The sequence below is a fragment of the Montipora foliosa genome, chromosome 2 (assembly GCF_036669935.1).
Source record: "Montipora foliosa isolate CH-2021 chromosome 2, ASM3666993v2, whole genome shotgun sequence".
In the NCBI taxonomy this organism is placed as follows: domain Eukaryota; kingdom Metazoa; phylum Cnidaria; class Anthozoa; order Scleractinia; family Acroporidae; genus Montipora; species Montipora foliosa.
This window is the reverse complement of record NC_090870.1, coordinates 35,447,650-35,475,342: the sequence shown is the minus strand read 5'-3', so window position 1 is coordinate 35,475,342 and position 27,693 is coordinate 35,447,650. Positions and strand designations below refer to the sequence as shown.

The 27,693-nt window shown below is 40.5% G+C and overlaps 2 protein-coding genes across 3 annotated transcripts in view; one reads left to right on the top strand and one right to left on the bottom strand.

The window, feature by feature from the left end:
* The window catches only part of LOC137992948 (uncharacterized), a 20,882-nt gene extending 4,814 nt beyond the window's left edge, over positions 1-16,068 (top strand). Inside the window, exons 2-8 of the mRNA XM_068838546.1 lie at positions 6,612-6,866; positions 8,212-8,400; positions 8,631-9,341; positions 9,753-10,182; positions 10,644-11,141; positions 13,118-13,323; positions 13,748-16,068. Of these exons, the coding sequence (XP_068694647.1) occupies positions 6,612-6,866; positions 8,212-8,400; positions 8,631-9,341; positions 9,753-10,182; positions 10,644-11,141; positions 13,118-13,323; positions 13,748-14,211 (2,753 nt within the window). The 3' untranslated portion in view covers positions 14,212-16,068. The remainder of the gene's footprint in view (positions 1-6,611; positions 6,867-8,211; positions 8,401-8,630; positions 9,342-9,752; positions 10,183-10,643; positions 11,142-13,117; positions 13,324-13,747) is intronic.
* Positions 14,301-27,693, bottom strand: part of LOC137992947 (E3 ubiquitin-protein ligase rnf213-alpha-like) — a 169,681-nt gene continuing 156,288 nt past the window's right edge. The window contains exons 82-91 of one of the 2 annotated variants that reach the window (XM_068838544.1): positions 26,236-26,435; positions 25,737-25,878; positions 24,970-25,053; positions 24,326-24,506; positions 23,401-23,608; positions 21,895-21,969; positions 21,603-21,800; positions 18,684-18,773; positions 16,052-16,224; positions 14,301-15,055 (exon numbers count right to left, since the gene is read on the bottom strand). In XM_068838544.1, coding sequence (XP_068694645.1) covers positions 14,887-15,055; positions 16,052-16,224; positions 18,684-18,773; positions 21,603-21,800; positions 21,895-21,969; positions 23,401-23,608; positions 24,326-24,506; positions 24,970-25,053; positions 25,737-25,878; positions 26,236-26,435 — 1,520 coding nt within the window. In that variant the 3' untranslated portion in view covers positions 14,301-14,886. Of the gene's footprint in view, positions 15,056-16,051; positions 16,225-18,683; positions 18,774-21,602; positions 21,801-21,894; positions 21,970-22,869; positions 22,908-23,400; positions 23,609-24,325; positions 24,507-24,969; positions 25,054-25,736; positions 25,879-26,235; positions 26,436-27,693 lie in introns of those variants that run through there. The other variant, XM_068838545.1, reaches the window with a different exon arrangement.

Genomic DNA, 27,693 nt, shown 5'->3' with positions numbered 1-27,693 from the left:
TTTGTTTTTGAGGACAAAGGAGGCAGAGAAAAGAGACCCTGGGAACGAGGTTGGTCTTGATCATCTCTCAGTTTTCTCTAACTTTAATCCATGTTGCCTCTCTACATGTACCCGCATACAACTTAATACTGACAAATGTTTGATAGACTTTGTAACAAATTCTGTGATTGGTTAGCATCCCATTTAATGGAAGGGACAAAGTTTTTGACTGCTTAACCCATTGACACCTCAAACGCCCTAGGATGACCCCAGTTGACGAATAGAATCTCCCTGGCATTAGACAGAGTAAAATCTATCAGGTCTCACGCCCAGGGGTCAATGGGTTAAAGGGGATCAGTGATACCCCTGGTTACTCTACAGAAAACAGAGCTAAGTGCTGCCATCAGTGAACTACCTGGCTCATTTGGTTTCATTATCTAGACACAGACTTTATGCTTTTACAGTGTGTTTAGGAGCAACTTTACAGCAGGCTATATTTCCGATAAATTTTGACTATTTTGTGAAACAAAAGGAGAAGGTAGGATTGCACACTGTGCAGTATTTCTGGTCACTTGAGAACATATTCCACACATTCCCTCAATTTACATTTTGTCAGTTGACGGTTAAGTTGTCAGTAAATTGTACTGTCTATTTTGAAGTCAGACTGACTTCTTCATGTTGGTATGTACAGTTGTCAACAATTTCTGATGTAATTTATTTTTTATGCCAACAAAAGAAATGTTTAGGTTCAAGGTTTGTAGACAAGTATCCGTTCCTGTTTGGAGTGTTAAAATCAACAGTCTTAGGCTTTTTTGCATTGCTAGTCAGAGAGTTGAAGAGAAAAGTACCATTTCAAAACTTGTATGGTGCTGGCCACCCTACGGAAAGCCTTTGGCAGTGAGGAAAGGATGACATTATTTTGGGGGTAAGATGGGAAATGAACATTCTCTGGATAATATACAATGTATATATAATATTGTTACATCCAATCTGTCAAGTTTGATAGTTCAAAATAAGTACTGACCTCCGCTTATCTGTAAAAATGGAATATAAAGTGCATTAAGGATGACTAGTCCTAACCTCATGAAGAACTTTTGGCTTTTGCAGTTTTTATTTTGCTTGATACATATTTTCATTGACCTTTCGGTGTGCATCTCTCTGCTCTCCCAAAGGAATTTGACAACGTTACTTAAACGATTATGTGAATTAAACAGTTTTAAGTGGGGATGTTCATATGCTGTGCCCAGAGACCAACGATTATGAACAACAGCTTTTCATTATTGTTGACAATGAGGTTCTTCTGGAAGTAAGTTCATACAAACAGAGTCTTTCTGCTCTGTCTGGGGTACATTACATGGTTAACCTAGAGTATCTAAGAAAGCCAACATGTCTGCACTGAGTTTCTTGAGAGTATGTATTTAGCATTTGTCAAAAAAAAATGCCTTGTATAGAAAAGGTGTCTCTACTCTTTTAGCTTAAAGTTAACAGCCTCTTATTACATGTATTAACAGTTGCACCACCACAGGAGCTTGAACTAACCTACATGCAGGGGTTTTGTTAGAAGCTGAGACCTGGGTACTAGCACCCGTCTACACTGAGTACAGTACCCACCATTGCTCAAAGGAGGTCTCAAGATCAAAAGCCAGACTATATATAGGGGTGCCCTCTCACTCTGTCACAAGGTCCCTTCTACTTTAAAACTTAATGGAAACCCTGACACGTAAACACACCTGAGTCCATTTCTTGACTTGTCGCACAACAGGTGAGAAGTAGAACAGAACATGACCATGTCAGGCAAGGGTTAGGCAATTAACTCATACCATGTCAAACCATGTTATGTTATGAAGTAATTTGTACTATTACTAATGTTGTCAATTAAATTGTCACACTGGAACGTTTTCACAGGGCTGCCATAAAGAACGTTCACCTGTACCAGCTGTTAACCCTGAGCTCACATTGTGAAGGAAATGAAAACTAGAATCGGTTTTTTGATATATTGCAGGTGAAAATTTAATGACAGCCCTGTTTAATGCTGGTTTTTTGGGTGTGCATTGAATTAGTTCCATATCGGCTAAATTTTTTTGTTGGGATAGAAGTGATTAAGGAAAATGGACAGTGATCGATTTTAATTACAAAAATTGTTTTTGTGTAACACTTTCCATTTATTTCATTTCACTCACTTTAAGATCTACACCATCCACTCAAGAGAATTTCTATTGCATGTTAGTTTGTGCTTACAAGCTGTTTTCATTTCTATGGACTTATCTCATTTGCTAAATAGTTTGGCTGATTTTTTCATGCCGCATGACGTGCCGTAATTATTTTAGTGAAATTTAAATTAACAGAGTTGTTTTTGTGATTATGGCTTGTATGTATTGCCTTGTGTATGTATGTACAATGTACATATATTTCCTAAATTTGGAAAGCACATTATATGTTCATGGATTCTAAAAATCAACATGTTTATCCAACTAGAAGTATACATCTCTATTCAAAAATTGTCATTATTTGGTGAAGAACAGTCAGTTTTCTGTTTATACAAAATAATGAAAAGCAGCAAAATGATACTTCCCTCAAGACCTCTACTTCTTTAGAGCAGCAAGGAAACTATTACCCAAAGAACTCATCTTCTTTTGAAAAGAATCCTAAACCTTCTCTGGTGACGAAGAATCTAACGTGAAAGATCCTTCAACGAAGACATAGCTTTATGATTAAAAGAATAATTTATTCTTTTCGAAAGAATCTCGTGTTAGAGTCTGGTGTTTCGCTCTCTTTCATCTTCCACGATACAAAACAAAGACAGTCTTTTAACATTTGAAACTAATCCCGGATCAGTGCATTCAACAGCGACACAATCTGCTTTACATATCCACGTTACACAAATTCTAATCGAAAATCCGTGGCAACACTTGACAACACCGCCCGTTGGTAACATATTTAGCACAGATTTTTGTCCAGGCATATCGCTCCAACACGTCAAATTGTTCCTTTTTCAGTTCTAGGTTGGGATTAGGATGCGCTTTCTTGTTCCTCGAGAACGGAATAAAGTTTATTTTTGTGACTCATGTCTTTTATAACTTTCGCACATGACAAACCGCACGTTTGGAGGCATGTTCTGTGTTGTTATCATGGCGAGCAAACGAAGATATCAGGGCGTCTTGGATAACTTTTTCTCAGTTGTGTCCAAAAGGATAGGTTTTAATTAAGGTTTTGAAAATTTCTTTGAGCGTAATTTTATAACCTTTTGTTTGCATTTTTGACAAACATTCTTTATTAGATTTAAAAAAATTCTCACTTACAGAGCTTTCGCCCCCAATTAGCGAGGGCTATTCGAGGCGGGCAAAAAAGGAAAAAATAAAAAAAAACCCAGACGTTCAAAAACAATTAAATTTTATTGTGAGAAGTTTTTTAAATATCAACAATATTGACTGCCACGTGAGTTGGATAAAGACACTTGGATCACTTCTACCTTTCGGAGTCAATTCGACCACAATATAATCCTCTTTGATGCAAAAACGATGACCTTCTTTTTTCTTACTATAGCTAAATGAATAAATTTGATCTAAAAATTCGTTGATGACAACCTCACTGGCGTGAACATTATTTCAGTACCCACCTTGCCTATGGGAGGCACGGTGGCCTCATGGTTAGTGCGCTCGACTCCGAATCGAGTGGTCCGGGTTCGGGGCCTGGCCGGGGACATTGCGTTGTGTTCTTGGGCAAGACACTTTACTTTACTCCTAGTCGCTTAATGCTACTGAAACCGGAGATAAGCGCCGGCCTGATGGGCCTGATGGGCCTTCTGGCTCGTGAGCAGTGACTTTACCTTTTTACCTTACCTATTCCTCCCTTCGCCATATATTTTTTCAGCCCCGCCCGTCAGGAACCCATCAAGTGGTGCCTCTATCTTTCATGCTGGCCTTGGAGCGATCCGTTTCCGGAGTATAGTTATTAATAGAACGCCTCTTGAGGGAGTTGCGAGGTTAAAAGCCCAATCAAAACAGAGCTATGACAGTGCTATTGTTTTACATCGTATAACCCAACAAACACGCATCAAAAACTGTTTTAAAATAAATATTCTCGGGAAAGGGTTGACTCAAGGAATAAGTGTAGATAGAAACTAAATTTGATGGGCTCCTGCGCTGGTTTAATATTATCCCTTTTGTTTTTCCAAGAAAGCTGAATAATTTAGTTTTCTTGGTCCCCTTACCGGGGGAGTTTCTTCGCTTACTTGCCCACAAAACTGACTAAATCCCCAGTTACCAAGGCATTAATATTTTGGATAGTTGCTTTTTTTAATGACAAAATGACTATTCCGGCTGATGATGAGTTTTACTTTGATCCATTCTCTCTTTTTTTTCTTGAAAAATACAGATTCGTGATTTAGTTTCATTCGGCTTACTCCTTAAACTTTGTTTTGTGGTATGGGAGGGTGTTGCTTGAAAAAAAATGTCGAAGTCGTCAGTTTTATCATTTTATGTATTGCTGTTGATCTTAACCTAATCGAAAACAGTTTGATTGTGGTATTTTTTTCGTTAAGTCACAGACAGCCTTGAAGTGGTGTTTACTTCAATACCAGGTTGCTGTCAATGTAGGATTTCCATATATTACCTGCAAATTAATGTTGCATTGAAAATTCATCAACTTACAAGACTTCAATTCTTTTCATCCGGGAAATTTCGGAATCTTCATTGGCTTTCCTAGATATCAAAGTTTCTATTAGTGGCAACGTGCTATGTACCAGAGTGCACTACAAACCTACAGATTCTCACAGTTATTTGTTGTATTCATCGTCACATCCATCACATGTCAAGAACTCCATTTCTTATTCTCAATTTCGTAGACTTCGACGTCTAGGTAGTGATGACTCCGATTTTTCCAGCAACTCAAAGGAGATGGGCCAGTTCTTCGAAAAACGTGGCTATGGTCAAATTAAGCGGGCCATCATCGCGCCCAACAATTTGATCGACAGTCAGCACTACAAACGTCTCAAAAATCTAAGCGCACCGGTGGCTCATTTGGTTGAGCACCGGGCTGTCACGCAGGAGGTCGTGAGTTCAACTCCGCCCTGACCAACACTCAGGGTCTTTAAATAACTGAGGAGAAAGTGCTGCCTTTGTAACTACATCTACAAATGGTTAGACTTTCAAGTCTTCTCGGATAAGGACGATAAGCCGGAGGTCCCGTCTCACAACCCTTCAATGTTAATAATCCTGTGGGACGTAAAAGAACCGACACACTTGTCGCTAAGAGTAGGGAACGTAGTTCCCGGTGTTGTGGTCTGTTTTCTGTTGTGTATCATGGTTGGGAGGGTAAAAAAGGGGCCACAGTGATTGACGCAAGCTGTTGTGGCACTCTGCCAGCTTGACTGGCAAAGTTAATAAAAAAAGAATTCCATTCACCCTCACTTTCCATCCTCATAATCACGCAATCAAAAGTACCATTCTTAATAACTTTGAATTACTCCAAAATGATCCCTCCACTGGTAGAATCTTTTCGCAACCTCCACTTATTTCATTCAAACGCGACAAAAACGTAGGCAACTTTTTAGTTAGAACCGCGCTCAAAACTAACGAGCAACCCGGCACTTGCAAAACTTTTCATTTCATTCTTAACACTAGCAAGATATCGGGATCTAAGCGATCTGTTAAGATCACCGATCGTTTCACATGTACCTCCGCAAATGTAATTTATTGCTTAACCTGTGCGTTATGCAATAAATTATACATTGGCCAGACAGGTGGACGACTAGGCGACCGATTCCGCGAACACCTTCGCGATGTTGAGAAGAATGACAAGGATGCATCTAAGCCAGTCGCTCGGCATTTTAATCTCCTTAACTACTCCAAAAAACACATGGCTATCTGCGGCCTTTCCCTACACCTAGGAACGACGGAAAGCCGCTAGAATCTGGAACAGCAATTTCTATTTTTCACGTTGCCATGTTACCACCAATAGCGTAGCTCCTATTCCACTATAAAAACTACGCATAACCCACAATTCCTTGATTCGCTCTGACGAAGGGCTAACGCTCGAAAGGTCAGCTTTTAGAATCTCTGTACGGTGGCCAATTTACATTATCAACTCCGTTGATAAAACCACATTTTTGTATACAAGACTTAGCCCTCCTTCTATAAGACGAGCATCGCCTTGGTTATCCGTGATGGTTTAGATGGCATTTTGTTGCTTTTCATTCCACTATAAATGGAGAAAAGGCTGGACACAGGGTCACCGGACCAACTTTACTCAAAGCAAACAAATTCCCGAATGATCAACGAACCCGATCCAATTTGCAATCAGCTGATCCACGGACAATGTTTTGTCATGTTAATTTGTCCCGCTCGCCCCCAAAAAGGAATTGCAACTGCACAAGAATCGCTCACTTTAGTGTTTCCGAGCCGTTAACTTCGATATTAACCTACTACGAGATTCAAATGTAATGCAAGCTTAGCGACTGCATTTGTCTCACATAACAGCTTTACATAAGCTGAGTGGCGAACGTAAAAAATACCCGTGTCCCCACCCTAGCAAGTTGTGCTTTGTACAGCGGACGCTAACTGTTCAGTCCCTCGTGGGCTGCTTGCTTTTAGTATATGAGCCATATGCTTTTTACTGTCCCTTTCTTCCTACAGGAAAAACAAACAATATCGTCCCTTACCTTGACGCTCTCCAGTTCCGCAATGGTCCCTCGTTTGTGAATGCGAATCAAAGTTTTGGTTGGAATCAATTTTGCAGTTCTTACTCTGAACCTGAAAATGTGTCCACCATTCGTTTTGGCTGGGATTTACTGGGACTGAGAAGTTACCTATTTCAGAACCCTTCGAATTTTGATAAGCAGCAGTCACCTCCATCGGGCATGCGCAGTGCTGTTCCGTTAGGTGGTCTAGGTAAGCCATCCGATTTTAGTTTGAGGTTATTCAGCAGGAATAATGCTAGGAAAGTAAACTGTATTTAAGGTGGCTTGAACCATTCATTCGTTTTTTCCGAAAGATTTATAAGGTGAGGCCGTGGTCGCATTAGAGACGACTTGCAAAAACTTGTTCAACTCAATAATGCGATCCCTCATTTGGCGCTTTTTCAAAAATTTCAAAATCGGACAAAAACATCACAGACGCAGGTGTGCTTGGGTGGAGCTGACCACTTTTTCCAAATTTCGATAAAACAAGGAAGCCGCCGTCAAAGGTGACTGAAAAAAATTTTTACCGCTAAAATTCCGCCTGTGTGATTGACGTTTGCATTCTAACTTAATCGAAATGAGCCCGTAAATTTTATCTATCCATTTTATTTCAGGTCTTAAAATTCGATTTTTCCAGCCAAATTAAAAATTGGTTTGTAATGCGACCCGGCCCGAACTCAAAGTGATTATGCCAGGGAAGCTGGTTGCCAATGATAATTCCCACACATCTCCTTTCAGTCACAAAATCAAGAACCTTATCTCCCAGCATAACGGGTGTGCTTGGTTTCAGAAAACGTAACGGGATATTATCATTACCTCAGACTTCCCGCGGTGTATGGTCATTTTTTTTCGTTTCTGCCACAGGAAGTAATGTCTCGTAGAACATTATCTAGACCATGAAAAGCCTCTTCCATACAATTTCCGATGATATGCAAAGTTGTGTCATCAGCATAAGTTACTAGCTCGCCTTTGGTGATATCTGGAAGATCATTATTGTACGCGATAAACCTTGGTCCCAGCAGAGAGGGTGGGCCACAACATAGCTTATCTCTTACCTGTGAGTTCTATGAACTGTCGTCTGTTTTCCAGATAGCTGTTCATCCAATTGAGTAACATGGAGTCCACAATAAACTCCTCCCCTAAGATGAAATGAAACGCAGTTACACGGCTTTTTTCATGTTATTTCGAAAAAAATATTGTTCAAGAAGAAACTGTGATGCAAACCTTTGATCACAAAAAGGCGATTATCTTTATCTTCCAAGAAAGTACTTAAGTGTATGGAAAACTGCTTAGGCAGCAGAGGATAAACACGGAAGGGAGTGTTTAAATCATATTCAACGCCACAATTACAGGCAGATCATAATAATTATGCCTTTAAAAGCTCTTTTAATTATTCATCTCGCCATTTTACTCTGATGAAGGCAAACAGAGCGTTGCCGAAAATTTAGTTTTTTATACTTTTTTAGGTCGGATCCAACAATTTTTAAAGAATTGTTAATCATAATAATTATCCCTCAAAATTATTATGTCTTCTCGTTATTTTCCTTTTCTTTTAGGTACAGGATCCTTTGAACTCCGCGCAGATGGCTCCATTCACGAGTGGACTGTAGAGAACCAATCTCCTGCAGGCTCGGCCAAACTTAACTACGTAGCTCTGGATCTTGCTGTGTTTGGCGTCCGTGTTCAAACTGAGACCTCAAGCATCGCAAAACTTCTGCGTACCCACCCACCCAAGGGATACCCTGGTAAGGGAAGGGCTCGTGAATTCGCGAACTGCACAAACCCATTTCGTATTTTAGTATCGTTGCGCCCAGTGATATCTTTCAAGTTAACTCAATTCTTTAAATATTAGAAACACGAGATATTTCTATTGATGGTTTTTGTCAATGGCAGAGGTGAGAAATAGTACTACTTTATAATTAAACCTGCATTGGACGTCAGAACCTAAATGAATGACATTTTTCATCCTAAATAGGAGTCAGCTCCATGGCATATTCTGGTTCTTTCCCAGTCTCCAAATTAACGGTAAACGATCAACCCTTTGATGACCTCGAACTGGATCTTTTTGCTATCTCACCGTTGAAACCACGCGATTCCAAGTCGTCTACAACTCCAGCTGTTGCTTTTTCTTTGCGAATAAAAAATCCTACCGAGAATACGGTGCAAGTTTCATTTTTATTGAACTTACCGTTGGGCATTCAACCGGACACACAAAGACTTGGGAAGCCGTATGCCAGCTTTAAAGACCTGAATGCCACTCAGTGTGCAAACCTTTGTGTTCATGGACTGGAATGTATGTCATGGCAAGTGGTTACAGAAAACCAAACATGTCTTCTGTTTAACGACGTGCCCCTTCACGCCTGGAAACCGGGCATTACGTCCGGTCAAAAGAGCACGTGGACAACTCATGATTCAATGTTGACCCTTAACAGGCCTGGAAGCTATCCTCAAAGTGGTAACACTACTATTTTAACTGAGATGGGAGCCAGGTCTTCTTTTATGGTGAGCGACAGTTTTGCAGAAATCTGGAAGCAGTTTACTGAACACGGTTACCTGCCATTATCACAGAAATCACAAGAAAATGGATTCTATGGTGCTGCATCCGTAAGGAGCTCCATTAACTCTGGGAAGGAACAAACACTTACACTGGTGCTTGGCTGGTTTTATCCCAATAGAGATTTCACGGGTACGGGTCAGGGGTCTGTTTCTCGAAAGTCCCGAAACATTTCGGGCTCTTTTCGGGTGTCACAATTCCCTCTGTATCTCATGAACGGAGGAATATTAAGTCATCAAACACAACAAATAGTTTGCTTTTTGTGATTTTCAAAACATGTCAAAAAAACTGCTTGTCCAAACAAGCGTATGGCAGTTTCGTAAATCGCTTCTAGAGCCCGAAAAGTTTACGGGACGTTCAAGAAACGGGCCTCAGGTTTGAGTACGGTGATTGATTTTTCGACAAGTTTTCTATTGTTCATCCAACTCAAAAGTTAGGAGTTATTGCTGATTTGCTTGATAATTACTGTCGAATATTTCAGCGTGGTGAACTGATAAATATGAAATGGATCCTCAACTCTTTAATTTTGATTTTTTTTTTAAGGGGAGATTCTTGGTAATTACTATGGCAACCTTTTCCAGTCCAGCGAGGAAGTATCTTTGTACTTCTCAAGTGAACTACCCTCCACTCTGGAAAGCATAACCGCGTGGCATGCCTCAATGATAGTCAGTAGTAGTAGTAGCTCGGTCCAGACTCTGCCTGTTTGGTTGCAGGATGTCTTGGTCAACGGATTAAGTTTCTGGCGTAGTGGAATGTACTTTCGTGATGGAAGATGGCGACAGTATGAAGCCTTTGATTGCATTGATATTGATTCCGTACACAATGACTTTCAGCGAGAGATTCCTTATGTTTTGTTTTATCCCGATCTGGTCGAGAATGTCATGAGAGCCTGGGCAAAGTATCAGAGGCCAGATGGTCATATTTTGGAAACACTAGAGACTGGTTGTATGTCCCCGACATCAAAAATGGACAGGTGAGTCTGTTTTCGAGCGCACACTGTAAAACCTGTTTTGTGTTTAAGACAGATGAAACGTTTTTGCGCGGTTTAGCCAAAAACGTTTTAAAAAATGAGTTTCATAACACCCTGATGCCTTATGTTAAAGAACCCTATCTTGCAGAGCCGGCTTTGTTTTGTCAGCAAAGGCTTGTTGAAGCCTTAAATGTTTCAAACACGAGTCTTCCATTTTAAACGCAGAGTGTAATACACTATAAGTCCTCGTCCCTGGGAAATTTTATCACTCGTCACTCTCCCCAGCTCTCCATCACTTTTACTCTCCAAGATGGCGGCATTATCCCATTCGATCACCATCAAAATGCGCCTGCACTGCAGGCTAAAAGAATCCTATCGGAAGGAAAAGCAAGTGCGTTTCAGGTATTTCAGTTAGTAAGCATGTATTGATACAGGGAATTTAGCGCTGTCGCCTTCTTTCCTAGTGCTCCAGCAATTCAGCGAATCATGGGTGACGTCACTACAGTGTTTATTATAGAAACGTACCACATATACCAATGGACCAATAACAAGGAGTTCTTTGAAGACATGTGGCCACATGTGGTAAGGGCTATCGGCTGGATTATTGACACCGGAACAAATGGAACAGGGTTGCCTCACAGACAGCAATGCACTTACGATATTCTGTATATCAATATATACGATCACACAACATTTAACAGTTTCATGTATGTTTTGGCTTTGCGCGTGTCACAAGAGCTGTCGACAATTATGGGAGACACAGAATTATTGGAGAAAGTTACAAATGCGCTGGTAATCGCGTTGGATAAAATCTCGGAAGAATTATGGAGCAAAGAAGATGGATACTATCACGCTTGGTGGGATAAAAGGCTTGGTTCTCCGTCGTGGCTTATGAGTGATTCACTGTATGCACAAGTGTGGGCCTATACGCTGGGACTAGGACATTTGGATGATCCAAACAGGTAAGGATTTTACTCCCAAATTATAATTTTTAAAGCATGACCAATGAAAACTGTTTGCAGAGATCAACTCTTAGGTGTTTTATGTTAAAGGGCCCTGCATTTTAAATATGTTTTGTTTGTATTCGAATGAACACTTTCTGTCTCATTCGCAAGATGAATATACTTACTTGGATTATCCAGAAAGGTCAGGAATCCATCCACAGAATCTGATTTCGGGTAAAGATGATCGTGTCTAGTCTCCGCTCTGATAAATCACAGCAGGTTCGAAATAAAGGTATTAAACTTTAAGCCATTAACATACGAGGGGAAACAACAAAGTGTTTGTGGAAGATACGTAGGTAGATGGATTTTAAAAAAAGCTTTTGCGGGAGGAAAGGCCGACAAAACCCAAGGAAGGTGATCAATACTATAGGCCCGCAAGATCCCCCTCAACGGTCAGTAATATCACCCAGACCCACCCCAGGTTGTGAGAATAATATTACATAGTCAACCAGAATCCCATGCCTTTTGAAAAATTAAAGAAAAAAATAAAACGTATGGTTTGACACTATGAGGACAAAGAAGAAACAACTAACGGGTTGGCAAAGTTGAGACATTCACGCTTAAGGACATATTAACTACAATAAAGAAAGACCTCAGCTGTATTTCTAATTATACATATAACCACATGTTTTATTAATTTTAAATGGTGTAATATGGCAATTGCATGCCTCAAATGACCACCCCTTTAGAGGCCTTCGAGGTCCAAGGGAACAGTCACAAAAAATATATAAGATCCTCGCCGGAGGGTGACAGATTAAGAGGCGAATTCGAGAACGTGAACAAAAGACCATCAACTTGATCTCGTGGTTGGAGTGGGACTTGAACCCAGGAAACCCGGTAGTGTAAGCACTCCGCCACGTTGCCTTCCATAACTAACTCGTCCGCTGCAATAATGCTCAGCGCTTTTCGGTAACCCATTTTGTTTCTTAGAACCTTTTTTCCTCAGATTAGGGAGTTTAAGAGCGGAGGGGTTGGCGCAGTGGTAAGATCTCTGCCTTCCAACCCTAAGGTCCCGGGTTCCATTCCCGGTTCTGCCGAGACTGGAATATTTGGCGACCTTCTTTCCCGCTAAAGTTCACTCAGCTTTCCATCCTTCCGAGGTCGGTGAAATGAGTACCAGCATGCATGGACTGCTTAGAAGCGGCTGCAATTTGCGCCTGTATATGCTTCCAGTCCGCTGGGGGTAAATTGATCATTTTAAAGCGCCCTTGAGACGTTAGTGATAAGGGCGCTATATAAATGCACCACTTTACTTTACTTTAAACACGCGACGTTAATGAGCCACGGACGGCAACCGGAAATAAACATTTCTTATGCCAGGACAGTAGTTTTAACCTAATTATCTCTAACGGAGGAAAGATACTTAGCAATATAAAGGTGGTAGTGACAAGACAGGTTAAAAGGGAAAACAGCTCACTTCCGGTTGCCGTCCGCGGCTCAAAAACGTCGCATGCTTAATCTCACTGATATGTTTTTTCAAAAGTGGCTATTAAAGAGGGATAAATGGTTTGGCACAGTTTGGCTGTGCACCAAGCAAGGAAGGGGGATGGGTTTGACGTCATAAACTACATTGCATAGCTGTTGTGATGAACTGTCCGAATGCAGATTGGCTCGTGACGTCAACATTGAACCCACTGCGCCATGATTGATTGAAGATCAAATTACAAGAGACATTCCCAACATTGCGCGACTTTGCAAGAAACAAACTTTTAAAGAAACCCCGTATTCTCGGGATAATTGCAGCGGACATGTTTATGGAGATGATTGGCAATAGACCTTTTTACAAATAAGGCGGCCATTTTGATTTCTATTGTTTCGAAAGACATTATGGGATGCTCATGGGGCAAAGTGATTTGTATCAAAATGGCCGCCGTATCGGTAAAAAGGTCTATTGAAAACTATACAACTATAAACATTATATTTACCCTTTACAGGATAATGTCGCATTTGTCAAAAGAACTTGAAATTAATGATACACCGTTTGGCCTTCGAGTTATGGCCACTGACCACCCGGTTAACAAAAGCGTTGGGTCGTGTCCCAAGGACATCTCTGTCAAAGAACTGGAGGAACTTATAACGAAACATGAATCTATTTGGATGGGAGGAAGTCCTGACTGGACAGCACTGCAGATTCACTTAGGTAAGCCAAGGAATGACAGATGTTAACTATTAAGGAATGTAATAAACACAATGACTCACAAATTGAAAAAAAAAAAAAAAAAAAACAACAGAAAAAGAACAGTTTCGTTTCCGTCGGCATACCCTGGATGTCGGTTGCAAGATTTTTCAAATTCGAGAAATTCGTGAGGTTGGATAACCAGAGCGTTTATGGCGTACCCAAGGAAAACGTCATAGAGGTCAACACCGTTTCGTAACCGAGGCTTCCTGTTATTTCCCAAGGTCGTTGTTCTTGTTATCATTCGTTTCCCAGTATTCTTTTTTTCTTGGATGAGGTGCGGTTGTATTCGCAGACAGACCATGAAATTTCCGTACTTGATATGTTTTTATCCTAAACACGTCTTGGTTTTCTGGTACTCATGCACACGATTCCTTGGTAATTTTAGGTATGGATCCTCAGAAAGCCTTACTTCAAGCACAGACAGCCATCGAACACGTGCGCTCCAACCTGAACGATCAATGGAATTTTCACGGCCTCTACTCAGGAGCTGGTTACGGATTAGACGGTCTTCCATGGCTCACCTCCCACTACACATTTCATATGGTGTTGTGGCATATCCCTTTTGCTATCTCAGGCCAGTTGTTTTCGGCACCTAATGCCACACTGAAATTTGACCCCAAGTTTTCTTGCCCGTATAAGATCTCTTTCTATACCCCATACGCTATTGGGACCTTAGAATGCGCCGTTATCAACCGAGGCGGTACTTTAACGAAGAAGTTCGAAATCATGTCCACCTCGGGTGATTTGTCCCTGCGATACCTTGAGGTCAGTGGGATTCCTTATCCCTCTGAAGTGAAGCTCAGACAAGGTAATCTGATCACGTGGTTCGCTAATTCAACAAAATACTAAAAAACAGCCAATTCTTTACAACATGGCGAAATAATATTACAGTTATTTACTTATTGGGCTAGTATTACGCTGATTAGAGACACAAAGGATACATTTCCAAGTTTAATGGGGGCATTCAACAAAACAACCACACAAAATATTGAGGTACTTTCTCATTTCTACCCTATAGACGAATTTGTAACAACGAACATGACGTCAATTCTTTTGGTGTAAGCTATGATTTGTTCTTACTTTAAAAAGCTTTTCTCCAGTGATTGCTCATCTTTTGCATGAGTCTATAATGTTGCATTTTGTACTTTTTTTGGCTTTTTTCTTATTTGTGCAAATTCGGTAAAATTCTTAAATAAATCATCTTCTCATCTCGAGGGATAGAGACGGATACTCGATGCCGTTCTTCAAAAAAGAACAACAACTAACTCCCCAAAAGTAAAATTGCAATTCCACAAATATCTCTCGCCTTCCTCAAAAATTCAATTTAAGAATATGAAGATGCCCCATTTCTAATCTGGGCAAAGAAGCGCAGAGTGAAAAAGACTACTTAAAGACATTATAAAAGGCAGCAGATGCTGCTACTCGTTTGCAAGTAACTGATGTTCAAATAACGTCAGCGTAACCACAGGAATTGACCCAGAAAAAAAGGTTAACAACAGGAAGTGACGTATTATAATAATTGCCTTAAGCCGATGCAGACTCCCTTTTGTCATGATAATCGTCACACAACTCAACAGATGTTCGCCACGCAGAGATCACGTTTTTAAGCTGCACATTTTGCGGCAATTCGTCGAGTCCTTGAATTGGATCGTGTCCTTTGCTGTCGAGATGCCATTGTATATAGTCACACAAGCTAAGGAAAGAGATGATATGCTTGAATTAGTACTGGGTTACCTGTGCGAATGCTGATGTCTTAAACTTGATTGATTGTAAGTGGTGAGCCTAGTTTAAGGTTCGCTCTTTTTTGACTTGCAAGTCGCAGTATAGAGACTTGGGCCTCCTATATATCAAATGTATACAGTCAAAAAGTGCGTAGTCTTAAAGGGGGCAGTGTGATGCTTCATGTAGTATACCCGTTCTAATGTACCCTCCCCACCCTACTTATAAGTTGTGTAAAAGAGATACGCATGTGTAGAATAAAAGAGTGAGCACATGAAGATTATGAACGTTGTTAAATCTATTTATATATACTTAAACAGTGGATAGTTTGAAGGCGCGCTCTGATTGGCTACTCCGACCCCGAATATCCTTTGCTATTCACCTCCGAGCAACTGGGGCGAGCAACTCGTGTCAATGGCTAGTGATGGATGTTTAGCCAGCCGAGAAGCGGCGAGGTAAAGATTACTAGGGAAGATTACTAGCGTGTTAAAATCCGTTTATTCCTTCGGAATCTGTGGGGATCCTACACTTCGACCGTGTTAGAGTCCCAAATTAATCTCTGGGAATAGAACTTTGCCCTTGTTCAAACATTTTCTTCGTTTTAGTTGAAAAACATGCCCGTCGATAAAAGCGGAAACTAGCAATAGATTTCTCAGAATGAGACGCGAATTTTTGTCAATCAATCTGCTCAGTAGTACAAATCCGCAACAACCACGAATTTACTGTTCAATCATCAAATTATTTTCGACACTCGAAATTAAAACCTAAAAGAACCACAAACAATCCTCCTAAAGCTGTCAGGTGTCTACAAGACAATCGGGGGGAGACTATTGCTTGACCATGTATCATCTTATTCTGTTTTCCCTGACAGTCTCAAAGAACAAGTGTTGTTCTCACAACACGACAACCTTCAATTCTTACGACCGATCACCCATTACAATAAGGTCTGCACTAACTGCAAGTAAAATACCTCATTTCCTCCTCCCCAGGTCTAGGCTCAACCCTAAGATTGAGCAGAATGAGTTCCAGTACTTCGCAAACAAAACGGTCCAAATCAACCCTAATCATCTTATTGCTGAATTTCACCATTTGTTTCGAAGGGATAACATGCTTGTAATTGTCTGGAATCTGTTCAAAGGGATCCTACAAAATGACGCAAACATCATCTGTATTGTAAACATGAATCAACAATGTTTTTTATGCGCCCACCAAAACAAAACGGTGGAGGAGTCTGAATGAGTAAAATATCTTAATGAACACAATGTGAAAAGGATTGGAACTTTAATTAAGTGTCTAGTCTCCTAGCGCTGGAGGACCAATTGGGGACACTGTAAACTGAGATCAACAAATTAACGCAAATCAAATCAAATGCTGGTTTTTGAGGAGCGGGGAAAACCGGAGTAGCAGGATAAAACCTCTCGGAGCAGAGTCGAGAACCAGCAAACTCAACCCACATTGGTTTACAATGTACACATGGATTAAAGCAAGAAGATTTTTGCTGGTGTTGACGGCTTGGTGGGTAAAGTTCATGAATTGCTCCATACGCTCCGGTCCGTGGATCGACCATAACTTATTTTTTTCCATTTTCCTACCCTTCGTCATCTAGAGCATCTCTACGAAAAAAGGTATGCAATCTGGACGAATAGTAAGTTAATCACTGCCGAATACGTTCCTATTTGCCGCCATTGTAACGCAATAACCGCGTTAGTCTTACTCTTCTCGGTAAACAAGGGAATTGGCCATTTCCAAGTTCATGTCTGCCTCCTCTTCAAAGCGAGTCCAAGTGCGACGTTTTTGTGATCGTAATTAGTTTTACTTTACATATGAATGAAAACTAATTTTCATAAGAAAAACTTCGCACTTAGACTCGCTTTGAAGAGGAGGCAGACATGAACTCGGAAATGGCCTATTGCGACGTACATTCAGGAACACGTGGCTTCTGACATACATACATGCATACATACATACTTAATTGACCGCTCCCCATAGGGGCTTTTCAAGGCCAATGAAACACAACGAACCGACAGAACAGAACAACAACTGTTAAGAATCCCAACTGGCTGGAGGCAAACCAGTTGGCTATTTACAAGTGCGGCTGGGAAGTTGAACCAGGGACTACCAGGATCAAATTCAACGAGCGGTCAGAGCGGGTCTTGAACCCGGGATCTCCGGATCTCAAGGCAAGCGCCCTGACCACTGGGCCACACTGCCTCCAGTGAACGAAACAACACGCTTTTGGAATTTACCACATAAACCTGCAATTTGAAAATTCCAGTTCTTCTGTGGAAGATGTGTCACACAAAAATATGGATTTTTAACTATGAAAACTCGTCCATCCCTTAAGTCGCATTTTTCTTGTAAATTCCGATATTGAAACGCTAAAAGATTTTTAAAACACATGTAAAAAAGCAAATGACGTTTCGGCGCTACGTTACGCCATTATCAAGTTAAAAAGTGAAAGAGTATAAGGTGCAATACGAATATATAAAATGTGAAACAATACGTAAAATATTTGCGGGTCCTTTGGGTAGAATTCCCAAGGTAAGAAACACAATAAGGAAAAAAGAAAAAGAGTAAATGTACGAAAGTGTCACGTAAACAGTTTGGCAGCTTGACAAGATGTGGTGGCACTCTAACAACTGAAGTCTACAGAAAACCAACCGACACAGGACTGCTAATCCATTTCCAAAGCCACGTCGACAGCAGATACAAGAAAGGCCTAGACAACACGATGGTTAACCGTGCGTACTGTCTATGTTCCACCAAAGAGGGCTTTGTAAAAGAATGCAACAAGTTACGCACCACGTTTTCAAAGCTTTGCTATCCAAAAAAAATTGTCGATTCCACCATATAAAAGTTCAGCCAGGAACCAGATAATGAAATACACACCGTGCCTTCAGCAGACCCATCTGTTTACACAGTATTGCCTTTTAAAGATCAGCGATCAGCCGATCGCGTACGCAAAGATATCTGTTCTCTGGGAAGAAAGATCGATGTTAACGTAAAACCTGTCTTCACAAGCAGAAAACTGTCACAAACTCTGAGTGCCAAGGAAAACAAGCCCCCGATCGTCAACACTCAATGCGTTCTATACTTGTTCCAATGTGATTTGTGCGATGCAAATTATGTCGGGGTCACTGCCCGACACTTACATCAACGCATAAGTGAACACTGTTATTCAACCATCGGTAAACACCTTGAAACACAGCATGGCAACAACAGAACAAAGACTGGCCACCTTTTGAAAGGTTTGATTGCTTAGTCTACGAGGTGTTGTGTATAAAGGACTTCAAGCCTTCTCTTAACACGCAAGCCTACTCCATTCCTGCCAAACTGTTACGTGACACTTTCGTACATTTCTTCTTTTTCTTTTTTCCTTATGGTGTTTCGTACCTTGGAAATTATACCAATAAGACCCGAAAATATTTTACGTATTGTCTACACCTTACCCGTTTTCACTTTTTAACGTGATAATGGCGTAACGTAGCGCCCAAACGTCGTTCCCTTTTTTAAATGCATTTTTAAAATCTTTTAGCGTTTAAATTCTATTCATTTTCTAAATTCCGATTTTCATGAGGATATGGAACATTTAAGCTCCTTACCTGGCCTCGTGTTATCAGAATTTTCGCTCTTTCCAGGGAAAGCAAGCGCCACAGGGCGATCACATGACGTAACTGACAACACTGCTGGGCCTACGAAGAGAACAAAGTCACAGTTCACACAAATTCATGGTGATTTGTTAATAAAGATGAACCATGGCCAAAAAATTTGGACATTTGAGCTCGCGCATAAAGCAAGTATGACACAGCAACTCGCTCGAAACAGAGGGACATTTTATGATATGGAAAGAATTATTAAGGAAGTCTTGTGATCTTTCTTATTCGTCATGTATGATCCTCGAGTCGGCTTGTACTTTGAGAATTGGTATCTTCTAAATAAACTATTTTAAACGCCAGCAAAAATATAAATACTTGCAATAGCACAAGAAATTTCAAACATGAAAATTAACTGCGCGCGCAATTCCCGCGAGATGCTCTTGTGCGAAGGCTTGAGACTGCTTTGAAGAACGATCGCAGGCTTAACTTTAAACTGCTGTCCTAGAAAACTGCAGGCTTAAAAAGCCTGGCTTTTGCTATTTGGTACCACATATGCATATTTTTCGTGCGAGAACATAGCGCAAAGACAGAGAAATCGTTGCCTTCTTTACCAAGGAACGGAACTGCGCGACATGTCAACCTTTCTTCTCGGGACTTCTTTCATTGGGTACGGTTTTTAACAGCCGAAAGGAAAGGTAAATTTATAAGCGAATATCAGACTTTTATTTTCCAGATAGGGTTTTATCTGTATTTTATGACTCGAGTTGGGCGAATTATGTAGCGTCTAAAGATTTTTTTCCATTTCTTATCAAGTATGTCATCTTCCGATTCTTTCGTCAGTGATTTGTAAGGCCTTGACTGGATCTGAAGTTGCAAATTGATATCGTTCCGAGGGAAAGGTATGGAATTAATATGGCGCTGAAACGTCGTTGAATAATGCTCGATTTGGCAAACTAAAAAACAACTGTAATTGTTCTCGTATTTTCCGTAATTCCATCGCTTCTCATACAAAGCTTTGTAATTTTGTAGACCATTTTTATAATCGATTGGGAAAAGCCACTGTTGTGGTGCAGGCTCAAATGTCAAAAATGTCTGGCCAAGACGATGTGTTCGTCTTGTATCAGGACGCAAGTTTAACAACGGCTCTCGGGATTGGTTTAGGAAATACTAAATATATACAACTGAGGCAATGGACCCGAACATAAAAACAAAAAAAACGCTTACGACCTACTGAGCCAATTAAATTAGAGGTTACATCTAATTACTTAGCAAGGTTTGCCGCTATTTCTAATAACTTGAAATAGCTGGTGATGATGATCTAACAATCATACCGATTGCCTTCTTGAAACTTCATCCTTGCAATCCAGGCATTCTCTACTTGCACAAATCCCACAATACATCTCTTTACCCCCCTCCCCCCCAAAGTTTTCAAATTAATTGTTTGCAATTTCTCCTTGGAAATGAAGTTGTCCCAAGAGAAATCGAAAACAGAGCCTATGCAAATTTTTTTGGGGTAAAAGAGTTGTATTATGGGATTTGTGCAAGTAGAGAATTCTATTCTGGAATACTGGTATCCCTATGTTCTTTTAGCAGGAGCTTATGACTGAGAGCGTACAACTTCAATGTATTTGTCTAACAGCGTTTTCACAGATCGAGTTATTTTATGATTGATTTTCCTGCGAAACCAGACCTTTCTAGCAAATAATAAGTCTTGTATGAGAAATTTTTGCCCATGGGATTGAAAATGGTCACTCGTGCAAGCCAATCTCATTTAAAGTGCTACTATGATTAAAAAAAAAAATCACTTCCTTTTCTTTTCTTCAGAGTTTGAAGGTCTGTTTGCGTAACACCCGACTGGCAAAAATTTTGAGGTTTGACCTTTATCCGAAGACTATTTACTTTTAAGTGTAAGTTTTGGATTTCACCGTCCGTTATAACTCACGTTCAAAACTGACCGATTGGACCTCAGAGGGTTGGATCTACGGAATGTGATGTCACTTGCTCATGCACTAGCTTAAAACCTCAGCGTGTGAATGCAGCTTAACATATATGCAAAATCTGAAAGCCCGAAACTCCCATGCTGCATGTTAATTCAGCCGCGTACACACGCATTGGAGATTTAAACTTGTGAGTCTGCCGTCCGAAGATTTTGTCCTCGACAAAGCTCTCTCAAGATTTTAAAGTAAGTAATGGCGGACCATTAAATAGGAAAATTCCAGTTAAGATAAACAGGCGTCTTTTTTTAAATCAAGACTTAAAACTTGGGTCACTTAGTGTATAGCTAACAGTTTTGAAATCCAAAGAAAAAGAAGAATTGATTTTTTGGTCGTAGTATAGCTTGATCTGTGAAAATGCCTTTACTTAGAACAACAATAAAAGCAAGGTGACACACGCGAACACCAACCCGGTGTGACCAACACATCACGCATGCGCACAACCATTTCACCCGGTCAATGGTGTTAGCGTGTGTCACCTTGCTTTTGCTGTTGTTCTTTACGTACACCTGGTATTGAAGTTGTAGGATCCTGGATACGGGCTCCCACTGTTAGGTAAATACGTAACTGTTTCTTATTATTGTATTAGTTTTATCGTTTATCGAAAAATGATCCAGATACACTCGCCACAGTAACCTTGGCTTTCAGTTCTAAGTTAAATTAGTTACCATTGTTAACACCTTAAGAACCTGCAAATGACAAGAGCGTGGCTGCGTAGAAAGTGCCGTCTTGTCAATTGGTAAACTAAGCCAAGAGTAACGTTAGTTAGGGTTCACACTGCAACCAGGTTGATGTTACTCTGGTTTGGAGAATTATGAATGTAGATTAAGAAAATTAATTCAAAGATCCAGTGTCTAGACAATACTGTCGAGTGTCTTCATCAGTCGAGGGAAGTTTGGGATCAAATGCGCAGGTTAAAAGTCATTACTACCTTCAGACTCCGAAGACTGTTTTGCTGAGGCATGCGTAGTACCCCTCCCAGGTACTCATTCAGTAACATATCGGGTTTCCCACCGGTGGAAGAAAGGAAACCAATGGCAATGTCCAGAGATGATAACACGTCACAGATGTCTGTGAGAGACCGGAAATCGGTTATGATTTGACGGCTGACAGCTGAACTTAACGGAATCTGTGCGGAAGCAAAATGTATGCAGTTTAGTTAGACTATATTTTCATTAATCCATAGGAAAAAGCCTTTCCATTCTCTTAAAATGCTCTCATACCTGAGGAACTTTGACTTTCACAGCAGCAAAAACGAAGTCCAGCTGAATCTCTCTGCTGAACGCAAACCTTTCATCCTGTAGTGAGAATTTTAAGCAAATTCAAAAAAAAAAAAAATTTGATCAGGGAACCACCAAGAAGCCAAAGGCGCCTATGAATGGTAACTATTTCTAGAAGCGCGAGTCAGATTAAGCACACTCAATTTAAAATTCCCATAGCTTGACCAATCAAATTCTCCTTCCCAGATCCCATCGTTTCTCTTAGCTGTTCGGGCCTTCGCACGAGAAAACGACGGGCTCTGGAGACATAGGAATTGCGGTCCCAGATTCTAGGACTTCTCGAATTCATACATGAATCGTCAATAGTACTAAACATGGCAGCACTCAGAAGCATTACATTCAAAGAGTCTTTATGTCAAACTTTAAGTGGCTTCAACTTAGCAAAATGTCGATTAGGCCGGAACAAGACAACTCTCTAAACCTTCTATACAAATGTCTCAAAACATTGTTGATATCAAAACAGCGAAAGTAGATGCTGAGGACGAGAGGACATTATTAAAACTAAAACTATAAGTACCGTAATATAGTTTTAAACAGACAATCCAATCATATCGCACCAGCAGACCCCATTGCACCACATCATCCATTTTTACTTCCGGTTCAAGAATTTAATGTTCGCAAGCTAACAAATGAAAAAAACTTGAATTTCCTATGTTTCCAATCCAGAGCCCTTCGTTTTTACGTGAGAAGGCTCCGCCGGCTAAGAGATACGCTGGCATCTGGAAACGAGAATGGACTAATTATTGTTTTCAGATTTCATCTTCTTTTTAAACTCTCGGACGATGGGGTTTGTCCGGCAGACTTTCTTTTTGGTCTCAGTTATATCCTCAGAGGTCATTATGATCAGCTTTCGCCGCTTTTGGCGTTAGTTTATCACTGTTTACTGTATTTCGTTGTAAGGGTTTTTTGGAAACCTTACCATTTATGTATCATCCTAACTCTGCTCGATTCCAGGCCTAAACCGTGCAAAACAAACGTAAAAATACATGCCCTGCATGTTGCGAAGTGAAGCTGACATCTTCTTGTATACGGTTTTACTTAACTCAAAGATAACGTATTTCTATTGATATCTATGACCTATAGAGTTCGAGACTGTTATGTGCCTGGGCACCAAACTACCAAAAGAAATGTATATACGTTCAGATTGGGCCATTGGTAAACAAGCACTGAAGTTGTTGAAAAAATAAACCATTCCAGAACCAAGCTGGGATTGTAAACTTTTTGGAAAACAACTACTGAATACTATCTCAAATGGATGTTCGGTGAAAAATAACAAAAATTAAATGGAGCGGCTTCAGATGTAACTCCGCTGAGGCCTTTGTTGTTGTTGCAATTCAAAATTTAGAGTTTTCTTTTACCTAACTCGGCCATGATTCTTACACAAGATAGTGTTTTCATAAGAATAGAGTTAAATTCATGTGAGCAAACGACTAGTATCTTTTTACTCACTTTGAAATCAATCAGCGGTCTTCTCCCTATGAACCTGTCGATCAGCTGCCTTTCAAGGGCTTCCCAGTTGTACTGGACCAATGTTCCCTTGCCCACCTCTAGTGAGTAGTTACACTGAGCTAAGATGAGAGGCAGGAGGTCTCTCTCTGTGTCATACGAAATCAGCTGAGATGTGGTAACGTCTTGCAGCTGTATATGAGGGAGGTCCCTGAGATGGTTCGATTAATTGGAAAAAGATATTAGCCAACAGCCCTTACGCCCACTCACAACACAGCTGCATTAGGAAAGCACTTATTTCCATCATTAGCTTGACAAGGGACGAACACCGTGTCTGGTGTGTAGGTGGACCGAGAACTCTTTTGCATGGCATATAACCTATTAGGGTAGCGCCCAGCGCAACAAGCGCTGTACGGATTTCTTCATGAATTAGTTCCCGTGCAATAGCCCACTTTCGATATATTAAAATTCAATCCTAAACAAAAGGCATCATCTCGAGGTTCTGGGGAATAAACTCATACATATCCTTATATTTATTCCCCAGGGCCTCGAGATGATGTCTTTTGTTTAGGACTGAATTTTAATATATCGAAAGTGGGCTATTCTTCAGTAGAAATGGGTACTGACTAATCGCTGTGACTACAAGTGTGGAATCATTGAACAGAAAGTACGTGATAACCATAACCAAACCAAAATACATAATGTTGTTATGCTAAAAAGCGAACGTTGTAACTCTGTAATGTCCATGCAAAGTAACATGAATAGAATTAGTCAAGGTATTAGAGATGGAAAGAAAACAGAAATTAGCAGTGCTCTTGAATCAATAAATCTGACCAAACACACTTGTACCATCAATTCATGCATGGTACGGAGTGTAGCACAGATACAGGCATGAGTGAATGTTTGATAGGTGTTTCTTCACACTTACTTCACTTCTCCACCAACCAAATTCTGATATCGCTCGTTGAATTCGTTGTGAACCGTGGTGAGGTAGAATACCAGGGCCATTGAGCAGATACCCATCCCAGACGTACTGGGTAGCAACAAAGCCAGAGGGCGCGAGTTATCCATGGGAATCTGACACAAGTCGCTTGGGGGACGAAGACGCCCTGATTGAATAAAGGAAAGTTAAGTACGGCAACAGTACAATGGGACCTCGATTTAACAGACGTGCATACTACGATTTAACGAAAGTCTTTTTCGCACATGTATGTGGCTCGGAAGGGGACCCCGATACAACGAAACCGCGTTATAATAAACCAGATTTCTCAACGTTTTGGCACTTCGTTTAAGAGAGAGATTCCAATGACATAAGGTTGATATAATCTGTGCCAACCAGTTGCTAATACACTCGGTGACTCTTCGAACACATTGAAATTCAGTTGCAAATCAGGATAATTAAGAATGTATTTGACTGAGGTTCTGCGATGGAACACCTTTCTAATGGTCGTTATCAAAATTCTCAGCGTTTTTGGTCGAGTGCTCCTTTCCAACTATCCTCGAGTTATCATCGACAACAGGAAAAAAAACACCTCCTTGCATTTAAGACATAAGCGTCAAATTAAAGCATACCTCGCTGGTCAAGACTTTGTCGCACATGATTCCACGCTTTGTTGAAACTCGCTATCAGAAAAGTGAGTTCATCTTTCGCCGATTCTGTAAATAGAAACACAGAAAAAAAGTTAATTCAAGTAACACCATCTGCTTCTAAAGGCTTAAATGCTCTCGAAGGACTGACATCGTTTTGTTGGCATGTAAGGATTATCCGGGGATGATAAGAGCCAATACAAAGAAATGGTGTTAATATTATATAGGGGACCTAGTGTCCTATTGTATTATCACCTGCCCTTGGGCGAATCACAAAATAAATAAATAAATAAATAAATAAAATTTTTGGAATGAATTATTAGGGGCTTTGCCAATGATGACAGCGAGGGTCAAGAAACGCTGCTAAACAATACGTTTACGGGGCAACAATGACTTGGTTCGCTCTTCGGTGTGTTTTACGTTTCAGTACATTTTTTTGTCATCTTGAGAACGGAGTGAAATGAGTTCTTGGTCTTCGCTCACGAGATCAACTGCCGTGATTTCAAACTGATAGAAAAGAAGTTCCCGAATGTTTACTTCTGCACACAAACATGGACGATGTTACTTGGTTTATGGAAAGCAAAATGTATGGCGACCAAGACGTTTCGTAAAAACAAAGCATAAGCGAGTCTTGAAAACACCCTAAACAAATAAATCGTTTCCATCACAAAACTCTTTGCCTATTTCCAGAGGGTAAGGGGGGGGGGGGGGGGGCACTTGTATTCCCACATCTGTGATGAAGACGGACTTACTGGAAGGGACCTTTTTGAGAAAATCTCGTATCCTGATGTTCTCTGCCTCTGTTCTGTCGATTCGGCGATGAAATTTGTCCATGAGAAGACGTTGTAATTTCACAATATCAGGCAGGAAGCGAAGCGCACGAAGTTTGTGTTCCTAAAGGTGAAATCCAAAAGAGTAAAGTGACATGAATAGTGCTTGGTTTGCGTTTTATTTTCCCCTTTCTAAAATTGGTTTCAGTGAGATAATTATTTTGGAAAAGTTAGTTAGTTCTAAGTTCGATTATGGAAGAAAATTCTTTAAATTCTTCAAATTCTTCGCATTTTGAGTAACGCTGTTCTTCGAGAGCAATTTTCTGATTTACCCGCGTTCACACTGGCTGCCAAGAGTAAGATGCCTGGAAGGTGAAGAATAATGACTTTAACGGCCGACCAAAAAAATCGAAAACGGACTTTTTAAGCAAAGCAGCACTTGTATAACCTCTGGAGGCTGCGTCTGTGGTGGTTAGTTTACCTGTCGCAAAAACTCTGCTAACACTTTGTTCTTGTCAGCATCGGTGGAGAGAACTTGTTGCTGAAAGGTGTGTGAGAAGTGGTCTAGGGTGACTTGAGTCCGGTATCTCCATAGGGCTGGACAGGAAGGTGATATGCCGCTGGTGAGAGTATCCGGAGGGACATCCACTTCATAGAGCTGCCGCATCAAGGGATTATTGCCTAGAAAAAATTGCTCAAGTACAGAAGCATGAAGAAGCACGTTAATCGTTGTTTACGTAAGTAGAGAGCTTAAGCAACAACTTAGACAAGGGCGAAAACGCCACAAAAGGTTACTGAGCAAAAACAATAAGTTTTGCATTTTGATAGATTTCTTTGCAATTCCTTTCCTAAGAACAGCGAGAAATAACAGGTCAATTTGAATTGACGACGTGAGCACACGACGATAAATCCTCCATTTTTTCTCTACATTTGCACGCCGTTGATGCTTGTTTGTTTGTAACACAATTTAGATCCGATTACTTGAAAGTTCGTCGAAGTTATATTTTCAGGTGAAGTTCTTGTAGCCGTTATCCTCGTTGTTTCTCCTAATTCTAATTGACTGATCTGCAAAAAGGCATAACCCATCACGACAGACGTGCAAATGTGTATGTGTTGGTGTTGAAATATAAGAAAAGGTGCAAGTGCTAAATAAATAAATAAATAAATAAATAAATAAATAAATAATGATAAAAAAAGTTCCGGGGACAGCGTTTTTTTTTAACATGGCATCTGACAGCCGTTTTGAAAGCTTCCACTGACTGCTCTTCAATGACTCTGTTTGGTAAAGAGCTCCATTCTTTGATTGTACGTGCAATACAACTGTGTTGGTGTTTGTTTGTTTTGGCACTGACTTGAACGAATTTCTTAGGATGGAATTGCCTAGTACCCTGTCGCCTTTTATTTGATATGTAGGGTGGAAATCGTGTGACTGATAGGCCAGAAACTACTTTAAACATCACTGTAAGTCGTGACACTTTCCTCTTTTTCTAGAGTGTTCTCAAATGATTTAGAATTTTCGTGACCGTTTAAGGAGTGGTGCTTTATTCCTTTTTAACAAAACGTGCCGCTCGTCTCTGCACACTCTTAATGTCAATGTCTCAATGTTTTGTAGGTTGCTTATTCTTTGTAACTGAGAAACTAAGGAAAGAGGTGTGAAGTCGACGGCCTAGCCTAATGGTTGCAGCGCCAGATTTGCATGCCGACGCTTTGGGTTCAAGTTCCGTTCGACTGGATTGCTCTAAAATCCTGGGACCGGTTGCTCGAAGCCCGGTTAGCGCAAACCGTTGGTTAAGAGGTATCAGAACCTATAGGTTTCCATGGTATTTAACGCCGGTTAGCGCTAACCATGCTTCGAAAAACCGGCCCCTGTTCACTTCGTAAATAGCTAACTGACCGTATTCTAGAAAACAGCCCGCCGAATTGACCAATCATAGCGCGT